The sequence below is a fragment of the Xyrauchen texanus genome, chromosome 47 (assembly GCF_025860055.1).
Source record: "Xyrauchen texanus isolate HMW12.3.18 chromosome 47, RBS_HiC_50CHRs, whole genome shotgun sequence".
NCBI lineage: Eukaryota > Metazoa > Chordata > Actinopteri > Cypriniformes > Catostomidae > Xyrauchen > Xyrauchen texanus.
This window is the reverse complement of record NC_068322.1, coordinates 18,205,959-18,226,581: the sequence shown is the minus strand read 5'-3', so window position 1 is coordinate 18,226,581 and position 20,623 is coordinate 18,205,959. Positions and strand designations below refer to the sequence as shown.

The following is a 20,623-nucleotide window of genomic DNA, read 5'->3' as shown; positions in this document are numbered from 1 at the left end:
GAAAGCCCTCCAAATGAGCCCGGAATGGACCGCCCACTCCCATAATGTAGGCTACTGTGAATGACGCAAACCAATCGGTCTCCTTTCACCCTCAGACTAGTTATATATTTGTATATATCGGAATGTCTCAATAAACGAAACAATATTTTTTCTATACTTACAATCAACAGCCTAAAATCAATAGATTATTAGATAATTTTCTATTAAATTATGTCATTCACAATGCTTCATGGGATTTTAGTTTGTGAAACAAGGTAGTTTGTCTTTGTCCCTTTGTCTTTTTGTCTGATTTCAAATTATTTTTACTTCAAAGCAAAGTTTGTAATGTTGTTATTCACCGTGGAGCTGGTTGATTTGATTCATGGCTTAGAACTCTTTTATGAAGGATTTTATGAAAAGTCTATGGAAGAAATTAATGGGGTAAATACTTCCGGAACGCAAACAGCTAACAAAGTGGGCGGACACTGTTGCAATCGATTAAAAAAAAAACAGCGCAGATGTTCGCAACACCGCTTTCGGCGTGTCGTGTGTTTGCTGAGTTTTATCACATTTTCTGAATGTTATTATTAAAAAATAAAATATATAAATATCCATAGCTAAACATGGAAACGAATGGGATTGTTTGGTTTGCGTCGGAAAATTGCACACCTGCAACTTTAAGACAGAGGCGCACTCCCCCGTTTTCTTAAGCAATGGTCTCTACCGACCGCCGCTGCTTCTCGCCGCTGCTTCTCGCCGCTGAATCCATTTAACGTGCCATTTTATTACTAATGGGCATATCTGGAAATTTAAATGTCATCGATGTACGGGGCAGTATCGCGTTTCTGAGGATGCTAGTGGTGAATATTTACGTGTGTTTCACCGGACCAGTGCTGTTTTTAGACACTGAAGCTTCCTTATAGTAAATCAGATGATTGGAGCAGCTGTGCGCTCGCGCTTAGGACTGCAGCTGTCATTGATCTTTTGAACAGAACAGAACAGAACAGTGAGTATAGACAGCATGCGCTATCAAATGCAACAGTCATGCATTGTGTCTGGCGTGTGTGTGATTTCAGTATTATTTGAGCAGCGTTCTCAAGGTGATTTAGAAAAGCCGTCCCTTTAGTGCAAGGAAACTTCCAACAGATGTGAGAGGTATTGCTGTAGTAGCAGGGATCAATCAATCAATGAATGAATGAATGAATGAATGAATGAATGAATGAGTGTCATCAATGTATAAATGAGTGCATGCTTATTCTGTTGAATGCATGATCGTCTTCCACCATATGTCAATCAGGGAAAAGGTGCATAGATCAATGGAAGACTCTGAGAGAGCGAGAAAGAGAGAGAGGGGCAATGAGAAAGAGAGAGGTAAAGACAGGCATGATGTAATGCGCTTGAGACAATGGTCGAGGATTCTCCAGTTAGAGTCACAGCAGCGGAAAAGGCCGTTTGGAAAGAGATGAAATCACTATAACATGCCGGCCCGGGTATGTGTACTGGGAATTTCAGGGGAATTGTTCCTGTACGTCCCACTTGCCTGTAGTCCAGCTGTAACCTGATTCACATGTGCTGTCTGGATGAGTGAACATTGATGAGATGCTTTAACATACAAATACATGAATGTATGTTAATACAAACAAAGAATATTCACAGGATTAACACATCAGCCAAGTGAAACCATTGAAACATTGAAGGAATATCCTGGTTCAATACAAGTTAGGCTCAATACAGCATTTGTGGCATAATGTTGATAAACGCTGGATTTTTTTGGATGCTTTGGTAAGTTAAAAAATGTTTGAAACTGAAAATCAAGTCTCAAAAACCCTGCTTTCGGTTGTGCTTGTAAGGTTTAAGGCGCATGGACTGCCCCCTGCTGCATTGGCTTATAAAAACACAAATTTACAAATACCTCAAGGAAAATACATACTTTTAGTACGAAAGAAAAACGTCTTGGTCAGGGGGCATGATTAAATGCGTTATTTTTGTTATTTAATTAATCGCACTAAATTAACATCTTAAATCGACAACCCTCATTTAAATTTACACTTAATACTACTTATGTGCTGTTATTAAACTGAGTTAAACATATTGGCATTATTTCGGCCATTGGCTGCCCTGCTCTCCAGATAACCGCATCAAATAAGTAAAAATAATTTATTTAGCTGTTGTTGTAAACATCAGCATGCCACAGGTCCTATTAATAAAGCTCATCTTTTATTTAAATCAGAATGTTTATGTTCAAGGCCAGAGAAACAGTCCAAATGAGACAAAGCATGCACCGCTATCATCCTAAACAGTCTGTAGTTACTATTGGATCTTTCCCAATATTTTTTGCAGCCAAGAACATGCAACCCATTTGATGTTTAATCCGTGACTGGGTAATGTTGAATGAGACTCATAGCTGCAACACTGATGTTCTTACTTGCCTCTAATGGTCCATACCACTGTAGAGAGAGAGAGGCTGAGAATAGGACGCCCTCCGTGTCCCACTGACCCTGTTGATAGTGTGTAAGGTCTGGCTCAGCCATTTTCACTGTATTTTGTCATACATAGAGCTTTTGATGGTTTATATGACCTTGCAGGGGTAATGATGGGAATCTTGTTTTTCTTCAAACCACAGAAAATGTTCATGCTAGTTTGTGTACATTATATTCAATGTAATAATATCTGGCCTTGAATGTCAATGAACAAACGTATCCAATACAAATTTATAACACAATGATGGGTAATGATGGGTGGGTGACTAGTCGTCCTCAAACATCTAATCAATTAGTGAGTTTACTTGTTTTATTTATTTTGTTTTTAAGCTATTTAATACTTTTATTGTTATTTATTCAATACAACTTTTACTTTCAGTGCATTAAACCATGATGTCAGCATGCTAAAATAATTGCTTAAAAGCACTAAATGCAAAGCCACTGTTTCACTCAAGTTGCATCTCTAAATTTATCCCAGGTTACTTTCAGACTTGATTTATTTTAGTACAGATGCAGACTGATGTCTTCGGCTTGATGGTTTTTATTTATTTATTTTTATTTGCATATCGCACTAGAAGTGTTGCATTTTAAAATGAAGTAAAAACATGTCCCGAAACTCCTGCAGTCCATTTTATTCTGTTGCACTACATCTGATTTCGAATGCCTGAACGCATCTAATTTGAACGCACCCATAGAAAACTTGTTTGATTGGTGTGTTTTGAGCATGACTGTAAACCAGCCTAATTATGAAGGCTATTCTGTGTGCTGTTATGTCTGGTGGATGGTTGGGTGCTCTAGCACTTTGGTTTTCAGCATGACGCTAAGTCTTGGGCACAGAAGTATATGTTAGCGTTATAGGTCAATGCATTCATTCGTTTTCAGCGTGACGCTATGTCTTGGGCACAGAAGTATACTTTAGCATTATAGGCCAACATATTCTTTATTTTTCCAAGTACTGCTGTTTGTCTGCAGTGCACATGACGCAAATGTCTTCATCAGCACAGTACACGCAACCTCTCCAAGTTCAGTCAATTTTTTTTAGACACGCAATCTAGGCGTACTGTGTGCACCATCTGCACCTGCTGTTGATTGTACTAAAAGAGTATCTACAATCGTAGCATGCATTCATCAAACTTTACCATGTGGGCTCGTGGTCAAAAGGGTATACTTCATATATTTAAATGTATGCATTTGGCAGATGCTTTTATCCAAAGTGACTTACAGTGCACTTATTACAGGGACAATCCCCCCGGAGCAACCTGGAGTTAAGTGCCTTGCTCAAGGACACAATGGTGGTGGCTGTGAGGATCGAACCAGCGACCTTCTGATTAACAGTTATGTGCTTTAGCCCACTACGCCACCACCATTTCACGTGGTGGTGGCGATAGACTAGAGTGCTTGACCATGCACGAGACTGAGCAGCATGTTGAAAAATGAAGTATACCTTAGCCCTTAGACCGACTTGTAGAGCAGTCATTGAGACCTCCCACTGACTAGTTTATTTTAAAAAAAGTTTTGCACAGCCATAATAATGAGTGGGGCTGATTGTTTATGTTATTCCACATTATTCTTACTCTATCTTGTATCAGTACAAATCCAGAGATTTCATTGAACCCTCTCACCTCCGCCCTCCCTCTTCCTCTCACTCTCTCTCATTCTCTCTTTCCCTCCCACAGCCATTCATTCATTCAAACAGAGTGTGTGGAATATGATCCCTCTTGTACTCATCAGTGGGGCTTTTACTCTGGGCACTGCTTTGTGCTCCACTCAATACTCCGATTGAAATGTGGGTGTAATATACAGTGTACAGAACTCCGTTGCACCAAATGTGTTATTGAGCAGTGTTGGGTTTATGCCCATTTGTCTTAAATTTCAGCGCATTACTGTTATGCCAAAACCCTCCAAATATTCCGTGTCCTTGAATCTTTTAAGATTTGAGCTGCCATGTGCTAGTAGCCAATAACTTTCCCAAATCTTTTGTTTGTTTATTCATTCCAATACACACATGGACCATCCCATACATGCAAGGATTTAGTATTGGCCATCATTGGAATATTTGACACAGTTTTCTTATTAACCAGTCATGAGGCCTTAATTAACTACTTTAAGTATTGTATATTATGGCACACATTTTGATGGCAGGTAGGTGCAAGGAGTCCAAATTTACCATAGAACCATATAATTATAAGATACATTATAACCAGGTCCAGATGGAATCTCAAGTCTTTCACAATTTCACAATTAATTTTGGGGCAAAATCTGTGAAATGTATTTAAATGTGGTATTTATCTGGAGTGCTATATGCTTGCAGATACTCTGTAGGCCTTTTTATAACCATACAGTATTTAATCTGAATTGCCACCAGAATGTGGCTTTATTTCTGTCAGAAGTTCCTTTACAACTGGCTGTGAGTCCCTGGAGTCATGTAAAAAACTAAATTATCACTGTCTTTTTTGGATCAGCCCAAATAAATCGGTTGTTTCCTCAATGAAATATGGGATTGCACTACGTTTATGTTCATTGAATACTAGTATGTATCTTGTTGGGAGCTCTCCCCTATGCTGAGCTCTGGATCATTCCCCAGTTAAAGTTTTGATGTCTTGCAGGCCCGTTGCTGATGTGAGGGCTGTTTGGCTTTATGAAATATAGATGGGAGTCTTCTTCACTTATGCAGCTGTAATGGCTTTTTCTTTTCCTCTTTTCCAATCCTGCTGCATTATTCTTTCTTTCTATTGCTGCGACCTATAGATTGAAAAGTTGTGGTACGGTTGGTGATTAATTTCAGATTAATGAATAATTCGTCTATCATTTGTTTGAAACAACAAGTTGGAACATGATTGGGAATGGAGACAGACTGATCTCACAGTGAAACAGTAGGTTGACCTTTCTTCATTCAAAATTGACTAATAGGAGATGCGCTTGTCAGTGAGTCGGCATAATGTGGCCGATCCTTGGGGTTCTGGACCTCACGGAAACAACATGTCAACTTCCCTTGTGATCATGTTGACTGAGAATAATTTTTGCAACGGTTCCATGTTTAAGAAATACATGGTTCGAAAGATTTTCATTGCGTTCAGTTCTGTTAATCTTGCAATCTTGCATTGATGTGGATGGAACACAATATTAAAATACTCTTTGAAAGTGTTCGTTGCACTGTATTCTTTGTGTGACAACCCCACTATTTTAATCTACAGTGTGATACATTCAGCGCTTCTGAGCCAATTATTTTTAGTGACTCAAAATATACCTGGACTGGCGTAGTCCAATTCCCGAAAGAATGACTCTTATTAGCTGGTTATGTTAAGTGAATCAAAAACATACCTGGACCAGTGTAGTCTGATTCCTGAACAAGTGACTCCTATGAGCTTGTTATTTTAAGTGAATCAAAAACATACCTGAACAAGTGTAGTCTGATTGCTGAACTAATAACTCTTTTGAGCTAGGTCTTTTAGTGAAAGACCTACATTAAATTTCACATCTGATTCAAAGATTCCAAATGAACTTTTGTCAGTTTTATCAGTGGTATTATTTTAAATGTATAAATGAAATAAGTTACCACAATCCTGAATTTGTCCAGTTTGTTGTCATTGTATAATGATGATGTAATATGCAGTCAGTGTGTAAGCTGTGTGGCACATCCAGGCTGCTGTGAGAGTCAGTGCTTAGCACTGCAGCAGATGTTTGCCTTTGACGTCACTGTCAGAGGGTGACTGAATGTGTGAATTTTTGGTAAAAAAACTAATTTAGGCCTTTTTTCCATTGCAGCTGGATTGTGTGTTTGTACGTGTAAGGACTGTCTGTGGTCTCTGTGTGTAAATGCTTGAGCATTGATTGAGAGGGAAACCCAGACTGTGTCCCACATGAATCATTTATTGATTGGCATATGGCATTGAGACGATGCTACTATTTCAGTTCCTTTGTTCTTCCCTTCGCACACATCTCCCTATTATTCCTTTATTCTCCAGATATTACTCTAATTCCACTTGGTGATGGAAACAAGAACACCCAATCACTACCCTTCTTATGATTTGGGTTATGATTTACCCCATCCTTATAGTGATTCCACTGCACTCATTTATTGACTTTCATTGCAGTTAGACAGCAGTCTGTTTTACAGTTATTGTTCTCCAATTAAATTTTTTTTCCTGAGCAGCAAGCTGAAAGTGCCAAAGGTAAGGAGTGCTGGTGATTGTTTTGTATTGATCAACTGTGAATATTCCAATAACTACCTGAATAGTGGCCGCACTATATAGGCAGCACTATACTCTTGAGAAAATACTATCAGATTTTAGAAATGTGTAAACTCATTATTTCTTAAAGGAATAGATTGATCAAAAATTATAATTTTGTCATTATTTACTAATGTTGCTCCAAACCTGTGTGATTCTCTTGCTCTGTGGGACACACAAGAATAAAAAAAAGTCTTCAGATGGTTTATTTTTATGGGTGGGTAAAAATATTGATCTGAACTGTTTCGATTCTTAAATCCCAAGATCGATCTTTCACTCAGTGCGCAGCCCTCTACTACAATGAAAGGGAATCACTCGCATTTGCAACCAAATTTTTCACTATACGACTCAAGTTAATATATTTTGGCAACTGGTTGGTAAATGTTTACATTTCTCTCACCAGTAATTGTGTAGTTTAGTCATGAAGTGTTCAGCAGTGAGATCCTTTCACAGCGTGTAGAGTGTAAATGATGTTCCGTGTAATGTGTGTCCAAGACGAGATCCACGCAACCCGTTTGCATTGAATACAGTCTCTTGTAATGTTCTTTCTGTTCTTTACAGTCAGTTGTTGATCAAAAACAACATTTAATTCCAATCATGCGTCGCACAGATGAGGTGAAGCCATTCGAGTCTTCTCTAGTTAACAGCTCCTTTAAAGGCACTGTTTGCAGAAACGCAGTATATTGTTAAAGAGACAGTAGCAGTAGTTTTAGCACGTGTTCAACAAATCAATGTAATTACTTGTAAATAGTACAAATTATGCCATTTAACAATAAATATCTAACACAAACAATATCTGAAATATATCTTATTTATTGATTGAATACATTTATTTGTTAATTTATAAAAAGCCAAAGTGTGACAAATGATGAAAAAGTAGTCAAATATAATTAGTAAAATGTAAGTTTTCCTAATGTACCTAGTTAAAAGTTCCCCTGTATAATTAACAGCATTAGCTGGGAGAGAATTTATTTTATTTGTAAGCAAATAAACTTTAACTGAAATAAACCTATTTAATCAAAATTAGAATCAAATCGAAACGAGAGCTTGTGAATCAATATCGGATTGAATGGGGAAATCTGTATCAATACCCAGCCCATATTTATTTATAGTGACTCTGGCCTGTCAAACACGAAAAATGAAAAAAAAGAATCCTATAAATCTATATCAATAACATCAAATCATATATCAGTATGTGTGAGGAACAAAACAAAATGTATCTCTTTAGAAGACTTAATGTAGTGCATGAGTCACATCAAATTACATTTACTGTGCTTTTATAGTGTTGCTTTTTTTTTTTAAGCTTGATAATTGTGTTACACAGAATGAAAGTCATACGGGTTTGGAACAACATGAATATACAAGAGTTAATAATAAGATTAGGAATTTTCGTTTCCATTGGTCACCAGATAGTCCCAAACTCATGGCATTGGTTGAACCAAAAGTTGATATGGAAACTTGCAGTGTGTACGAATTTCGACATTAGGGAATTTCTTCTTTTTCAACTCTTTATCCACAGTCGGGGAAAATCGCCCACTCTTCAGGCTACTTCAAGACTCTCCATCCCATGCTCAGTTGTCATCAGGAGAGGTGGCCGCAGCCCAGAGTGTTTGTGGGTTGAAAGTTAGCGGTTAGTGGCAAGCTGGGAGATGGTGGGACTCTGGCTAACAGCCTGTACACAGGGTGATGGCAGTGCCCAATAACAGTGAGAGTCAGCTTAGGGACAGACCTGACTTTATACATACATTGGCCGAAAATAAGAATATGCCACCTGCAAATGATAAAATGCAATAGACTACCATTGTTTTTGTTTAGGGGCTTTTTGCATGTTTTATTAGATTGCTACCATCTCATTAATTTGCTTCTGTTTTAAGAATACCATACTAAGTATACTATCCTCAGGCATAGTGTAATATATGACCCACCGGAGAGAGATCAATGGCACAAGTTGTGGTTTTGGTCTAGATGTGGTTTCTTTGTTCTAAATTTTTCAAAATCCAAAAGTTGTTTCTTTCCAGGTTTTATTTAGGCTTTTAGACCTCACTGTACAGTAAATTCAAGATTTCCTTCCTAAGATTCTTTCTTATTTTTGCAGTTTTCCTACAAACACATCTCGTCCTTGCCAAAAGATTCCTCCACCCGCTTTGCCTCTGTTGTATCATCACAGTCCAGGCGTGGAGCTCTGTGGCCCCTCATATTTTATTGCTTGTCTCCCCTACAGCAACCAGCCACAACAGTTCTGACAGCTTTGAGTCTGACAGGAATAGACAGCCATAAACACGATGTAGATACAGTCTACACGCAGTCATCTCGCACATGTTCTGAGTGCAGTGGTGAATTTAGGCATGGCCGACTTTGGCTGCTGCCCGAGGCAGGACGGACCCCCCTTCAGGATCTTGTTGGGTGGGTGCTGAAGGGGCGGTTCACTCAGGGTGTCATACAAGCTAGAGCTGCCACTGTCTGAGCGCATCAAGATAGAAACAAAAGTGGGCTGACAGAAGAAAAGTGCTTATGGATGGATGGTTTATATATTATTGTTTTTACACGACACAAAGTGAAAGAAGACTATTTTATAATGCACGTTTGGCTGGACAATCAAAAGCTTCGAAGCCATTTTCCTCACTTTTATTTGTTGGCATAGTTATTGCATTTTGGTTTTGTAGGGCAGCGTAGCCTTCCTTGACATTTCAGGTCAATGACACGACGGACACAAGAATGCACATGTATGTACAATGCTTGCAATTATTTACGTATGTGTTTGCGTACTTGCATAGAGCATGTTTCTGGCCCTAAACAACTGATGTACTGTATTTTCAGTGCAAACATTTTTGGATTTGTTCTCAGATGAGTACCCAGTATGAATACCCTGTCTTTGCTAAACTGCATACGTATACTATACATATATTCCAAGGACTTGTTGTCTTTCAGCAGGTAAATATGATGTGCGAGGTGATGCCCACGATCAGCGAGGACACTGCGTTGAGCCAGCGTGGCTCCCAGAGCAGCGCCTCCGACCCGGACTCGCACTTCGAGCAGCTGATGGTGAACATGCTGGACGAGAGGGACCGTCTGCTGGACACCCTGAGAGAGACACAAGAGAGCCTCGCCCTCGCCCAAGAACACCTGCAGGACGTCATCTATGACCGAGACTCACTGCAGCGTCAGCTCAGCTCTGCACTGCCACAGGTACAACACACACAACTACACAAACAGTGAGCTGTTGAGAAGGAAACTCATAGTCACTATCAAAATGAAGTCTGGTCCACATTGCAGTCCTAGTTTGTTGGGAGCAATTGACTCGTCACCTGGTGCGTAATTCAAACATGAACATGACAAGTGCATTCCGATATGCATCAAAACAGTCATCTGATTTCAAGGGAACTCTTGAACAGTTCGATTTTGGATGAATTCCAATCCAACCCAGTGAACCAAAGAGCCAACCAATATCCCTATAACAACCACATGAAATAAACTCCCACAAAGCCAACCTGATTTTCATGATTATTGGTTCCATTAGCAGCTCTCGAATGTGTTTTTTTATTTTTTATTTTTTTTTCACTGATATGGACAGGAAAGGTCTAAATATGCAAATAAAACGATAACAAGATACAGAGGAATAAATATCTAATATGAAGAATAACACAAAAACAACAAGAAATTACCCATAAAATACACAATAAATATTCAGGTAAAATCCAAGGCAATAGCGGTTGTAGCTTGTTTGGCACCCTGGGCGACACCCGCTTCAACTCGCCCCCAAAATTTGTTTAACGGGAGTGGGGTATGTGATTCTAAATGAGAACGCCCCCAAAGTAGTTGACCCTTAACCCTAACTGCTTTAGTTATTAAAGAATATTAATGAGACGAGTTTTTATATTTATTTTGGTTTAATTGTTATAGTAATCAAGAAATAATAACAAATCTTTAGAAAAATCAGCAAATTATGTGCAGCCCTACCTTGATGCCAACCTCATCCCTTAAACGTTTAAGAAGGATAGCGTGGTCAACCGCATCGAATGCAGCACTGAGATGGTGTAACATTAAAACTGCAGATCTACCGGAAACCATATTAAATATTAAGACCATGTTTCCTGCACCAGTATTCAGCAGCGCCACAACACCACTACAGAATGTACAGTGTGAAACTTAAGTTACAACAAATGTTTTTTGAGTGGCTCTTGTAAGTGAATCAACAACATACAGTGCGACCAGTTTCATCTGATTTCTGAACGAACAACTCTTATGAATCATCAATTTTTAAGTTAAGCTTTATTGTCGTTCCAAAAAAACTTTTACTGTGTTATGTGTACCTAAGGCTCGTGAGACTTGAAACAGTAACTATCTGGTCATACTGGTAGCATGCGGTTTAAGATGCACATTTTCGTTTTCGAGTTTTGTTATAAGTTAATAATCTGAAACTTTTCAGGCAAGTGAATGTTTCATAAATTATAAATACAATACTTTTAAAGAGAAGTTCACTTTTAAAATGTTTTTATTAAACTATTTTATTTACTGGATGCTTGGGGGGAAGTAAATCTGAGAACAAATGTTCATGTATAGGATATCTAGTTTACTTATTAAGTGAGCCATTGAGTGTCACTAATGAAGCCCTTGAAAGACCTGATGCCAAAATCCTTGTCAATTTCAGCAACTAGTTCTTCCTCAAGTGCTCATTGCAAAAACAGTTCGTCCTGACTTTCGGAATTTGTGTAGAAGCCAACCAATCAGGAACTGCGGATATCAGTGTGTTCTTGCCATCGATTCATCTATAAAGTGTCTATCGGCGAAACTTGTGTCTTTTAAATCCAAAAAGGATATCTGAGAACCAGAGTTGTTGTGAGAGGAGCTGATAAATATTCACATTTAAAAAACATTTATAAGATACAGTTTTAGCTCGTTCCTTTGCGGAGCGTTTCTGTATATTTTTACCACAGCTGAGAGACTCTGAAAATATGGGCATGTCACAGCTGGCCGATTGTGATTGCAGCAGCTGAAACCGCTGATACTAAAATTTGTATCCAAGTTGCTCCTCTCGAACAAAGAACGCTAAAAATCACCAAACGCGTTTTCCAGTTGCACTACCATCGCCCCCGGAGACATAGGAAAAGTGACTGCTTATGTAATCATGCCTAAGCCCAGATTAGCTCATCACTCAGAGGAAAAGTGTGTCAGTAATTCTAGTCACAAGTCCTTACCGCTCTCCTTCTAGATGTCTTGGCAGAGGAGAAAAGAAGGTTTTATTGTGTGGTAGTTCTCACATTCCCACAGTGATCCTTTTGTTCCTGGTAAAGATGCAGGTTTAGTTCGAAAAAATAATGAAAGAAATCATATATGCCTGTTTTCTCCTTGTGAAATACGGACATTAGCATCTGCCCTCTTGACTCACGTCTCACTGTTTTACTAGCCAGTGCTATATGATCGTGTGGATTGGGGCGTGGTCACGTCTCGGTCTGCGGGAGAGGGAGAGCGGTAAGGCTCGTCACCTGGGTCGTAATGATCTCTAACTCCTGTCTCTCTCCCACTGATGCTCTGGTATGCCTTATCAGGTATCCCTCTGCCATCACTATAATGAGAGACCGGTGTTCGAGACGATTACGACCCAGGTGACGAGCCTTACCGCTCTCCCTCTCTCGCAGACCGACACATGACCACACCCCCCCAGGCCACAGATCGTTTTACAAGCACTACACTGTTGAAGTGCTGGTTGATGATGTATTGATTGTCATTATGTGACAACGTTTACTGATCATTAATCACACGGCAATGGTTAAAATTAGATGTTACATTTCCTGATCTGTATCTTTCTCCCCAACGTTACAAACGCACAAACTGTCCCATTCATGTTAGCTCATGCCACATCAACTTCACTCTAATGCTTTTGAGGCTTTTTGGCATGGTAATTCTAAAGATGTGTACCAGCAGGAATGCTATGTTATTATGAGCTGCTGTAATGAAGAAAACTTTAGCGGTGTCTGCTAATGTATTTTAAACATGAATGAAATTGTCACGGTCTAGTCACTCTGTCATTCCTGGTTTTTGTGTGACAGGACCGTGACATCATCGTCCCATGTCTTGTGTTTCGTTGTCTGCCTTTGTGTGAGCACGCGGTTTTGCTTGAATTGCTCTTCGGTCTGTCTTGCTTCATGTTGGTAGCATGGTGTCAGGGTGCTAATTTCCTGTCTGGTTCAGTTTCGGTCTGTGTCGGGATCCGGACACTCATGCTCCATGTTCTGTTTGTTACTGACTTGGGTGCATCACGCTTATGTCATCTTGACAGCATACACTCTCATCAGTAGTTTATGTCTGGCTCTAGTGTACGCTGGTGCGCCTCGCGTTGCGCTTAAGTTGCGTGCCTGGGTCGCGAGCTGTCTTCGTGTTGTTCTGAAGTTTGGTCACTTCGGTCTAAAGTGTCGGGTGTGTGTGTTGCTGAACTCTCGCACAGGTGTCCTGTCTTGTTTTTGTCACCTGTTGTGTGCATCGTGAGATGGCATTGCTTTGTTTGGCATTGCTATGTATTTTCTCATCTTGTTTGTTGGTTGGCATGGGCGTTTATTGCCTCATTGTCTTAGCGATGTGCACTCATGCCATTCGGGTGTTTTGTTTCTGTATTGCCATGTGTCTGTCTTATGTCATACCCCATCTCCTTGTTTGCTTATTATTTCTTCATTTACCTCACCTGTCCCCTGTAAACCCTTTTGATTTCTCTCCTTATTTTAGCCTCCTCATGTGTGCTGTCCATTGCCAGTTCATCTTGTATGTTCCCTTATGTCGGTCCTGTTTCGTACCAGCTCGGTCTGATGGGTCCGTTCTCCTCTGCCCCAGCCTGGATATTCTGTTTCCCCTATGGGGTAAATTGTTTGTTTATTCTCCCTTATGGGTGTTTATGTTGGATTTAGCCTTTGTTTTTGTTTAAATAAATCCCCTTATTTTTAGCTTTTGAGTCCTGCCTCTGGATTCTGTGACTGAAATGGGTTTTATTTACAGTGATTGTTCCGTGGTGGTTATAATGGGCACATATAAGTTATGAAGTTTACGCTAATTGTATGTTGAATGCAGACTTTTTTATAGTGATAATCAAACTCTTGTTTATTTTCAGCTTTGCGCAATGATAACTTTGTGTTCCCATAGTGAGTAAAATGTAGTTGCGCAAAGATTAGCTCTTTTACAGCTCAGGAGACGTAATAGTTTTCATTTATATTCTATTTAAATTACATTTTTCAATGTTAAAATATTTCCTCCTGCTCCAACTTAATATGTAGAGACAACAATAAGTAAGCCATTTGTAGGCTGATTTCCCCAAAAGTTTAACACTGCAACTTCGTGTACTTTCACAACATTGCTCTGTTTGAGTTTCCCGTCCGGCCCAACATAGAAACACTGATCACGGTTACAAGCACATCAATACACTGATAACTACTAAAAATCTGCTTATTTAAAAAATCTGACAAAGAAAGAAATCAATGTTCACATGACATGAAATATTCGTGTTATTCTCTTTTGCCATGCGAAAACGGTGAAAATGGCAAAACTATACCCGTGCCGACCGGTTTAGTCTTACAATGATAAAGGAACGGTGTTTATTGTGTTAACGTGACCACGCGTGTTATTGGCATAATCGGTGTAAAAACGTGCATGTAAATGCATTTATTGTCTCAACCAATGTCATGAGTTTGGGGGTGGGACTATATGTTTGTCCAACCAGTGACTGTGGAGTGTTTAGGAAACATGTTTGAAAACAATCATTATATATGTGATCCTGGTCTGTCAGGCTAGTGGGCACGAGCACCATTTAAAATCAATGAAGCTGTCAAATAAACAGCCTAGAACGTTCACTTCAACGCATCCAGTGGAGACAGCCTCAAGACAGTTCGGCGTGTCACGTTAACAAACATGTCCGGTGTAGACAGGGTGTAAAATTAATGATTTAATTATTTAAAACTCTGATCGTTTGGTCTTGGAAGAATTTGATGAGATATGTTTGACATTAAATCTCATGTTGAAATCTCTGACTTTTGATCGCAGACACTGGTATCTTGGCAAATCTAAGCACACTTTGAGACATTGTTTATATCTCTTGAGGGGATGTCAAGAATTTGAGAAAAATCAGATAAGCAGGAGACATGAGCTAAAGTCTCTCTTTGCTGTCGTTTCAGGGTGTTTTCAGACCTGTAGCTTGTATTGGTTTTTTTGAACTGGGCTAAAGGTGTTGCAGTTTCTCTTTTAGTTTGGTTCGCTTGCACAAGGCAACATTTTTACAATTTGTAAAACGAATGTCAACAAAAGACACATGTGAGCAAACTGTGGCCTTATTGGTCAGAATGTATGTTCTCTGTACCGGAATTTCACTCATACATCAATATACCGGTTAATGTCGGTAAAATTCGTTGTCCAGTGAAATTTTCGAGTATTGTTTATGTCACAGTTATGCAAACTGCTGTCGAATGGAACAGAATGTGCTTTCCAATCAGATGTGGCACTACAAATAAACAACACAGTTACTTTTCTATAATTTATTTTCTCATGGTCACAGAGCTCTCAAACCTGCACTCAGTAGAGACAGTGAAGCCATGATAAGGTGGTTCAAATTAAAACTGAAGAGGTATATCTACTTCATGCCTCAAATGGTTTTCTTTCTTTTTTTTTTTTTACCTTTTTGATCCCCCATTATCCCAATTTGGAATGCCCAGTTCCTACTACTTAGTAGGTCCTCATGGTGGCGCGGTTACTCACCTCAATCCGGGTGGCAGAGGACAAGTCTCAGTTGCCTCCGCTTCTGAGACAGTCAGTCCGCACAACTTATCATGTGGCTCTTGTGCATGACACCGTGGAGACTCACAGCATGTGGAGGCTCATGCTATTCTCTGACGCACAACTTACCATGTGCCCCATTGAGAGCGAGAATAACTAATCGAGACCAAGAGGAGGTTACCCCATGAGACTCTACCCTCCCTAGCAACCGGACCAATTTGGTTGCTTAGGAGACCTGGCTGGAGTCACTCAGCACACCCTGGATTCAAACTTGCTACTCCAGGGGTGGTTGTCAGTGACAATACTTGCTGAGCTACCCAGACCCCATTTGTTTTCTTTCTTAAAGCTGTCCTAACTGTGTCTGTTCTGCAAGGAGGGAGGAGTTCATACTAAAATTACTTATTATTAAATTAAAGTCTTTTAAATGTGCAATTATATCTAATATAGTTGCCAGAAAGGTTTCCAGTATTAAACTGAATGCTTAATCTTTTAATTTTGAATTACAGTGTCATCTTGACCTGCAGTACTAATGGGATATCGGTTTTTTGTTGCTCTCTTGGGTCAAATTGCATTTGCATCACAAGTGAACTGATTCATATGTCTAACCAAACTAAGGGAGAAAATGCACCAGGTTCCGAAATAAATGTTTCAAATGAGTCATGTGTGAAAACGTCATTAATCTCATCGCTATCTAGGAGAAACAAGGGAGAAATTAAAGCAATCTCATTGCAGGGCGGATCCTAGGATGAGATCTTGAGGGGGCATTTTGACTTAAGGGTGTGCAGTAGGTTCTCTTGTTTTACTGTCTAACTAGGGAAGGTTGGGGCTTGGTCGTTTCGCCATCGACCGAGGTCGGGCCGTTAAAGTGTCTGGGGTGCACATGGTTAATCTGGGGCCAATGGCCATGTCTCATGGGTGATTTTTCTATCCTGTGGCTTGTCCTGATTTTGTTGCTTTAAGCAGGTTGTCTGAATCAGGTCTATGGCTTGCAGACATGTGGAACGTTTCTGAAACAACGCTCTGACCTCCTTTAGGGTTTGACAACATCTGAGCTTTGGACATGTGGTTTTGACTGTGCGTTAAATCTGGGCTCTGATGAGCAGGGAGATGAAATAGGCTGAATTATCGCTGCAGGGTGAACTCGTCTGTGGAAGAAGAGCAGGAGAGATAGGAAGGGGGGAGGAAGTGGAGTGATGTGGAGAGGAAGTGGCCTGGTTTTGCCACTTGTTTGCAGTGCTAGTCCTGTTTTATATAAAGCTGATTCTTAAATTCTTTCTTTCTATTCTTCTCTCTCTGTTGTACACGCACAGACCTCAAATTCAAATCTGAAAATTCTCTCAACACAAAACTTGTCAACATGCCGAGTGCTGACCTTTCCTGCATTCTTGCGATGATTTGTGCACATTTCTGTTCACGTTTTGAAGTCGAAACCATAGGAAAACTTGACTATTTCAAAATCGAACATTAACACTGTTTTATTGCGTTGTAGGGTTTTTATAACAAGACATTTTTTCACAATTATCAACACATTGATTAACATGTGAAAACACTTATTCTTGTACATATCAAACTGATGTTCAAGCATTAGCAATAGTAATAGTGATGCTTGCCTTAGCAAATTCTACTAACAAGCCTTTTACTGTTATGCCAAGGGGCAGCGCACAGGTTAAACTTAATTGTAGCAAGCAGTGAAAGGATTTTAATGGGGGTCACTTTTTACGGTTTTATTTTGCCCCTGAGAAGTCTTAATTTTTACAACACCTCTTAAGTTCAAGTCATTTATAGTGAGTATTAAAGGAATATTCAGGGTTCAATACAAGTTAAGCTCAATCATCAGCATTTGTGGCATATTGATGACCACAAAATAAATTTTGACTTGCCCCTCCTTTTAAAATAAGCACAAATCTGTGTTACAGTGAGGCACTATCAATGAAAGTGAATGGGGCCAATCTGTAAACATTAAAATATTTTTTTTTTCCAAAGTACGGAAATAAGACATAAACAGTATGCATGTTAATATAATTTTAGTGTGATAAAATCACATACTAATCTTTTCTGTGTACATTTATAGCCAATTTTACTTAAATTTAACCCTAAAACCTTAAATTAGTGTAAAAATGACCATTTAAACAAGTTAAACGCTCAAATAATAGACAGGTTTTAATAGAAGAATTAATGTAAGTGCTTTTATAAAATGATAAGATTCACATTTCTGTTTAAACCCTCCACAATTTAGCAACATTCACTTCCATTGATAGTGCCTCACTGTAACACAGATATTTGCTTATTTTAAAGGATGGGCAAGTCAAAATTCATTTTGTGGTAATCAACATTATGCCACAAATGCTGTCGATTGACTGTAACTTGTATTGAACCCGGAATATTCCTTTAGGTATTTGACTAAAACAGATTCGGTACCATTTATTTTCCCCTCCAATTAACTTTCACCACAAGTCACGAAATTGTCATGAGATCAGGCTCCAAACATTCTTTCCCATTCCAAAGCGATCTATTCCAACTAAGCGGCAAAAATGGAGTTTACATGTATTTCATGACAACAACAGCTATTCTGTGTTCAAACACTTGGCCCATTCAGTCACTGTGAGGTAATGAGGAAGTTACATTGAAGTTTTGAAGGCACAGGAGCTAAAACAGCCTGTTTAATAGACCTTATTCACAGTTGGACCATATTAGGTTTTTGACGGAAATGAACATGGTTCTGTGAGGGTTAGACTTACAGTCTCTTCAATGGCATGTGCTGTATAAAGTCCTACAAAGGTCACATCTAATTTGTACAACTTGTGCTTTCTGGAGTTTGTTGCCTAATGATTTGTATTTTTTATTTTTTTTAAAGATGTTTCTTTTCAATGTTTTGTCAACGGAATGATCCAGAACATTTTAAACAACAGCACTACCCATTAGAGAGTTTACAAGTGTATCCCTCACAGCCTTGTTTTTTAAAAAAATCTAATATTGCGCTACTGTGAATAATGTCCATTCTAAGAATCAAAGAAAGTGGGGAAATTTGTCATGTAAAACTACATAATGAGCCCTTTTAAAGGAATAATTCACCTAAAAATGAATATCTCAGCTCTGTAGGTCCATGCAAAGCAAGTTAATGGTGACCAGAATTTGGAATCTTCAAAAAGCACATTAAGGCAGCATAAAAGTAATCCATACAACTCCAGTGGTTTAATCCATGTCTTCAGAAGCGACATGAGAAACAGATCAATATTTAAGTCCTTTTTTAGTATAAATCTTACCATTGCGGTCTCTAGGCACAATCATGATTTTAAGCTCGATTACACTTCCTAGTGCTTGATGCATGCGCAGAGTGCTTGATGGCACTAGGAAGTGTAATCGAGCTTGAAATAATGATCGACAAGGAGACTGCTGATGTCAAGATTTGTAGTGATTTTAGTCTGTTCTCACACAAAATCGATTGGATCACTTCAGAAGACATGGGTTAAACCACTGGAGATTACTTTATTGCTGCCTTTTACAGTATGTCCTTTTTGGAGCTTCAAAGTTTGAGTCACTATTCACTTGCATTGTGTGGACCTACAGAGCTGATATATTCTTCTAGAAATTTTCATTTGTGTTCTGCAGAAGAAAGTAAGTCATCTTGGATGGCATGAGGGTGAGTAAATGATGAGAGAATTAAAAAAATGTTTAGGTAAACTATTCCTTGGAGAGTTCATTTGTGCTGTTGGGTTGAACTGATGTCTAGTTTCACCTGTTCTAATGTCCTGCGTTGCTCTTTCACGTATCACAAATTGTCTGCGTGTTTGTTGAGTTCTACTTATTCATCAGTGCAAATGGTGTGCTCCCATTAATGCCACATTTTGAGTCATTGAAGGACAATGCCTGCCTCATTCGGAGTATCCAGGTGTACTTTTCAAGACCTTACAATGCCCACTAAGACAAACAGCCTTTAATTCACACGCTCACTGTTGTTCGTTCATTCATTTGTTCTATCATCTTTTGTGCACCACAGTAGAATGAAAGTCATACGTTGATCCAAGAAAACCTACTACTTGCAAATATCAGGGTCACCATGTTTATACACACCTGTTGTACCAAGCAAAGCCAACATTGGATTATGAAATACCTTCTTCCCAAATGTAAACTCCATTAATACTGTACCATATACTTTGTAACATAAAACTATAGATCCACTAGAGCTCCAGTCCATCTGCTCACTGTAGAACAGGAACCAGTTACTGATCAGTCTCACAGATGTTATAATGAAGGCAGAGATTTTACTAGATTTCCTTACAGCGACTCCTCATGCTGCACCAAGTCTGTTTAGCTGTGAGTGGGAGCAGAATTGCCCGAAAGGATTTCACTCTTTGCAAATGGCCATGTTTGCTTGAATGCATAATATTGATGGCGCTTATTGATATTTGCCATCTGACGTGCTGAATGCTAATTTGGTTCAACAGAAGAATGCATATGATAAATGCATGTTTGGTTTTCACAACCCATTTATATCCGTAAAGTAACATATTTTTGAGCAAAACAGCATATTCAACACTTTAAACCCTAACAAGTTGAGTTTACTCAAACAAATGTAGTGAACTTGCTTCTTACGATCCATTCAGTGAGCGGGATTGTGTGGTCTTGGAATGTGCCATTACAATACGGGGAGCTGTGTTCGTTGTGCTGTGAGGAAAATCGGATGGTTTAATGGCAAATAAAAACCCCAACAACAACTGAAGTGTATGAAATGCATAAATAAGTTTCCTATCTTCTTTCCCCATCGCTTCCTCCCTCCTTATATCTGTCTGATTCTTTCTCTTTGCTCAGGGCTGATGCAGTCAGCTGTTTTCCTCCATGGCAGCGCATGATTCATCTTAATCATTCGTTATTGTTTGTGCCCTATTTCACTTGACCCCTAAGCTACATGAACGATTGACGTGTTGAGTGAGATACAAATACAGAGAGGTTGAAGGGAAAAACTAACAACATGCTCAGTTTTTGTTTTAATGTACATCACAAATGAGTACACCTTTCTGAGGTTATTGTTTCTTACATTTAGGGATTGGATAATATGTTAAATTGAAATATTTCAAACCAAAGGAAGTGATGAACCATACCAAGGCATAATTCAGTATTTCTAAATTTGCAAAAACGTTTTCTGTCCATGTGATCATAAATTAAATAACCTGTCAAACTTCAAAATCT

General features: G+C 39.0%; 1 protein-coding gene across 3 annotated transcripts in view; it reads left to right on the top strand.

The window, feature by feature from the left end:
* Positions 1-914: 914 nt before the first annotated feature.
* Positions 915-20,623, top strand: part of ppfia2 (PTPRF interacting protein alpha 2) — a 182,644-nt gene continuing 162,935 nt past the window's right edge. For all 3 annotated transcript variants that reach the window (XR_007969906.1, XM_052120655.1, XM_052120656.1), the window contains exons 1-2: positions 915-985; positions 9,617-9,874. Coding sequence is in view for 2 of the 3 variants with exons in the window: in XM_052120655.1 (XP_051976615.1) it covers positions 9,626-9,874 (249 nt within the window). In the remaining variant the exon portion in view is untranslated. The remainder of the gene's footprint in view (positions 986-9,616; positions 9,875-20,623) is intronic.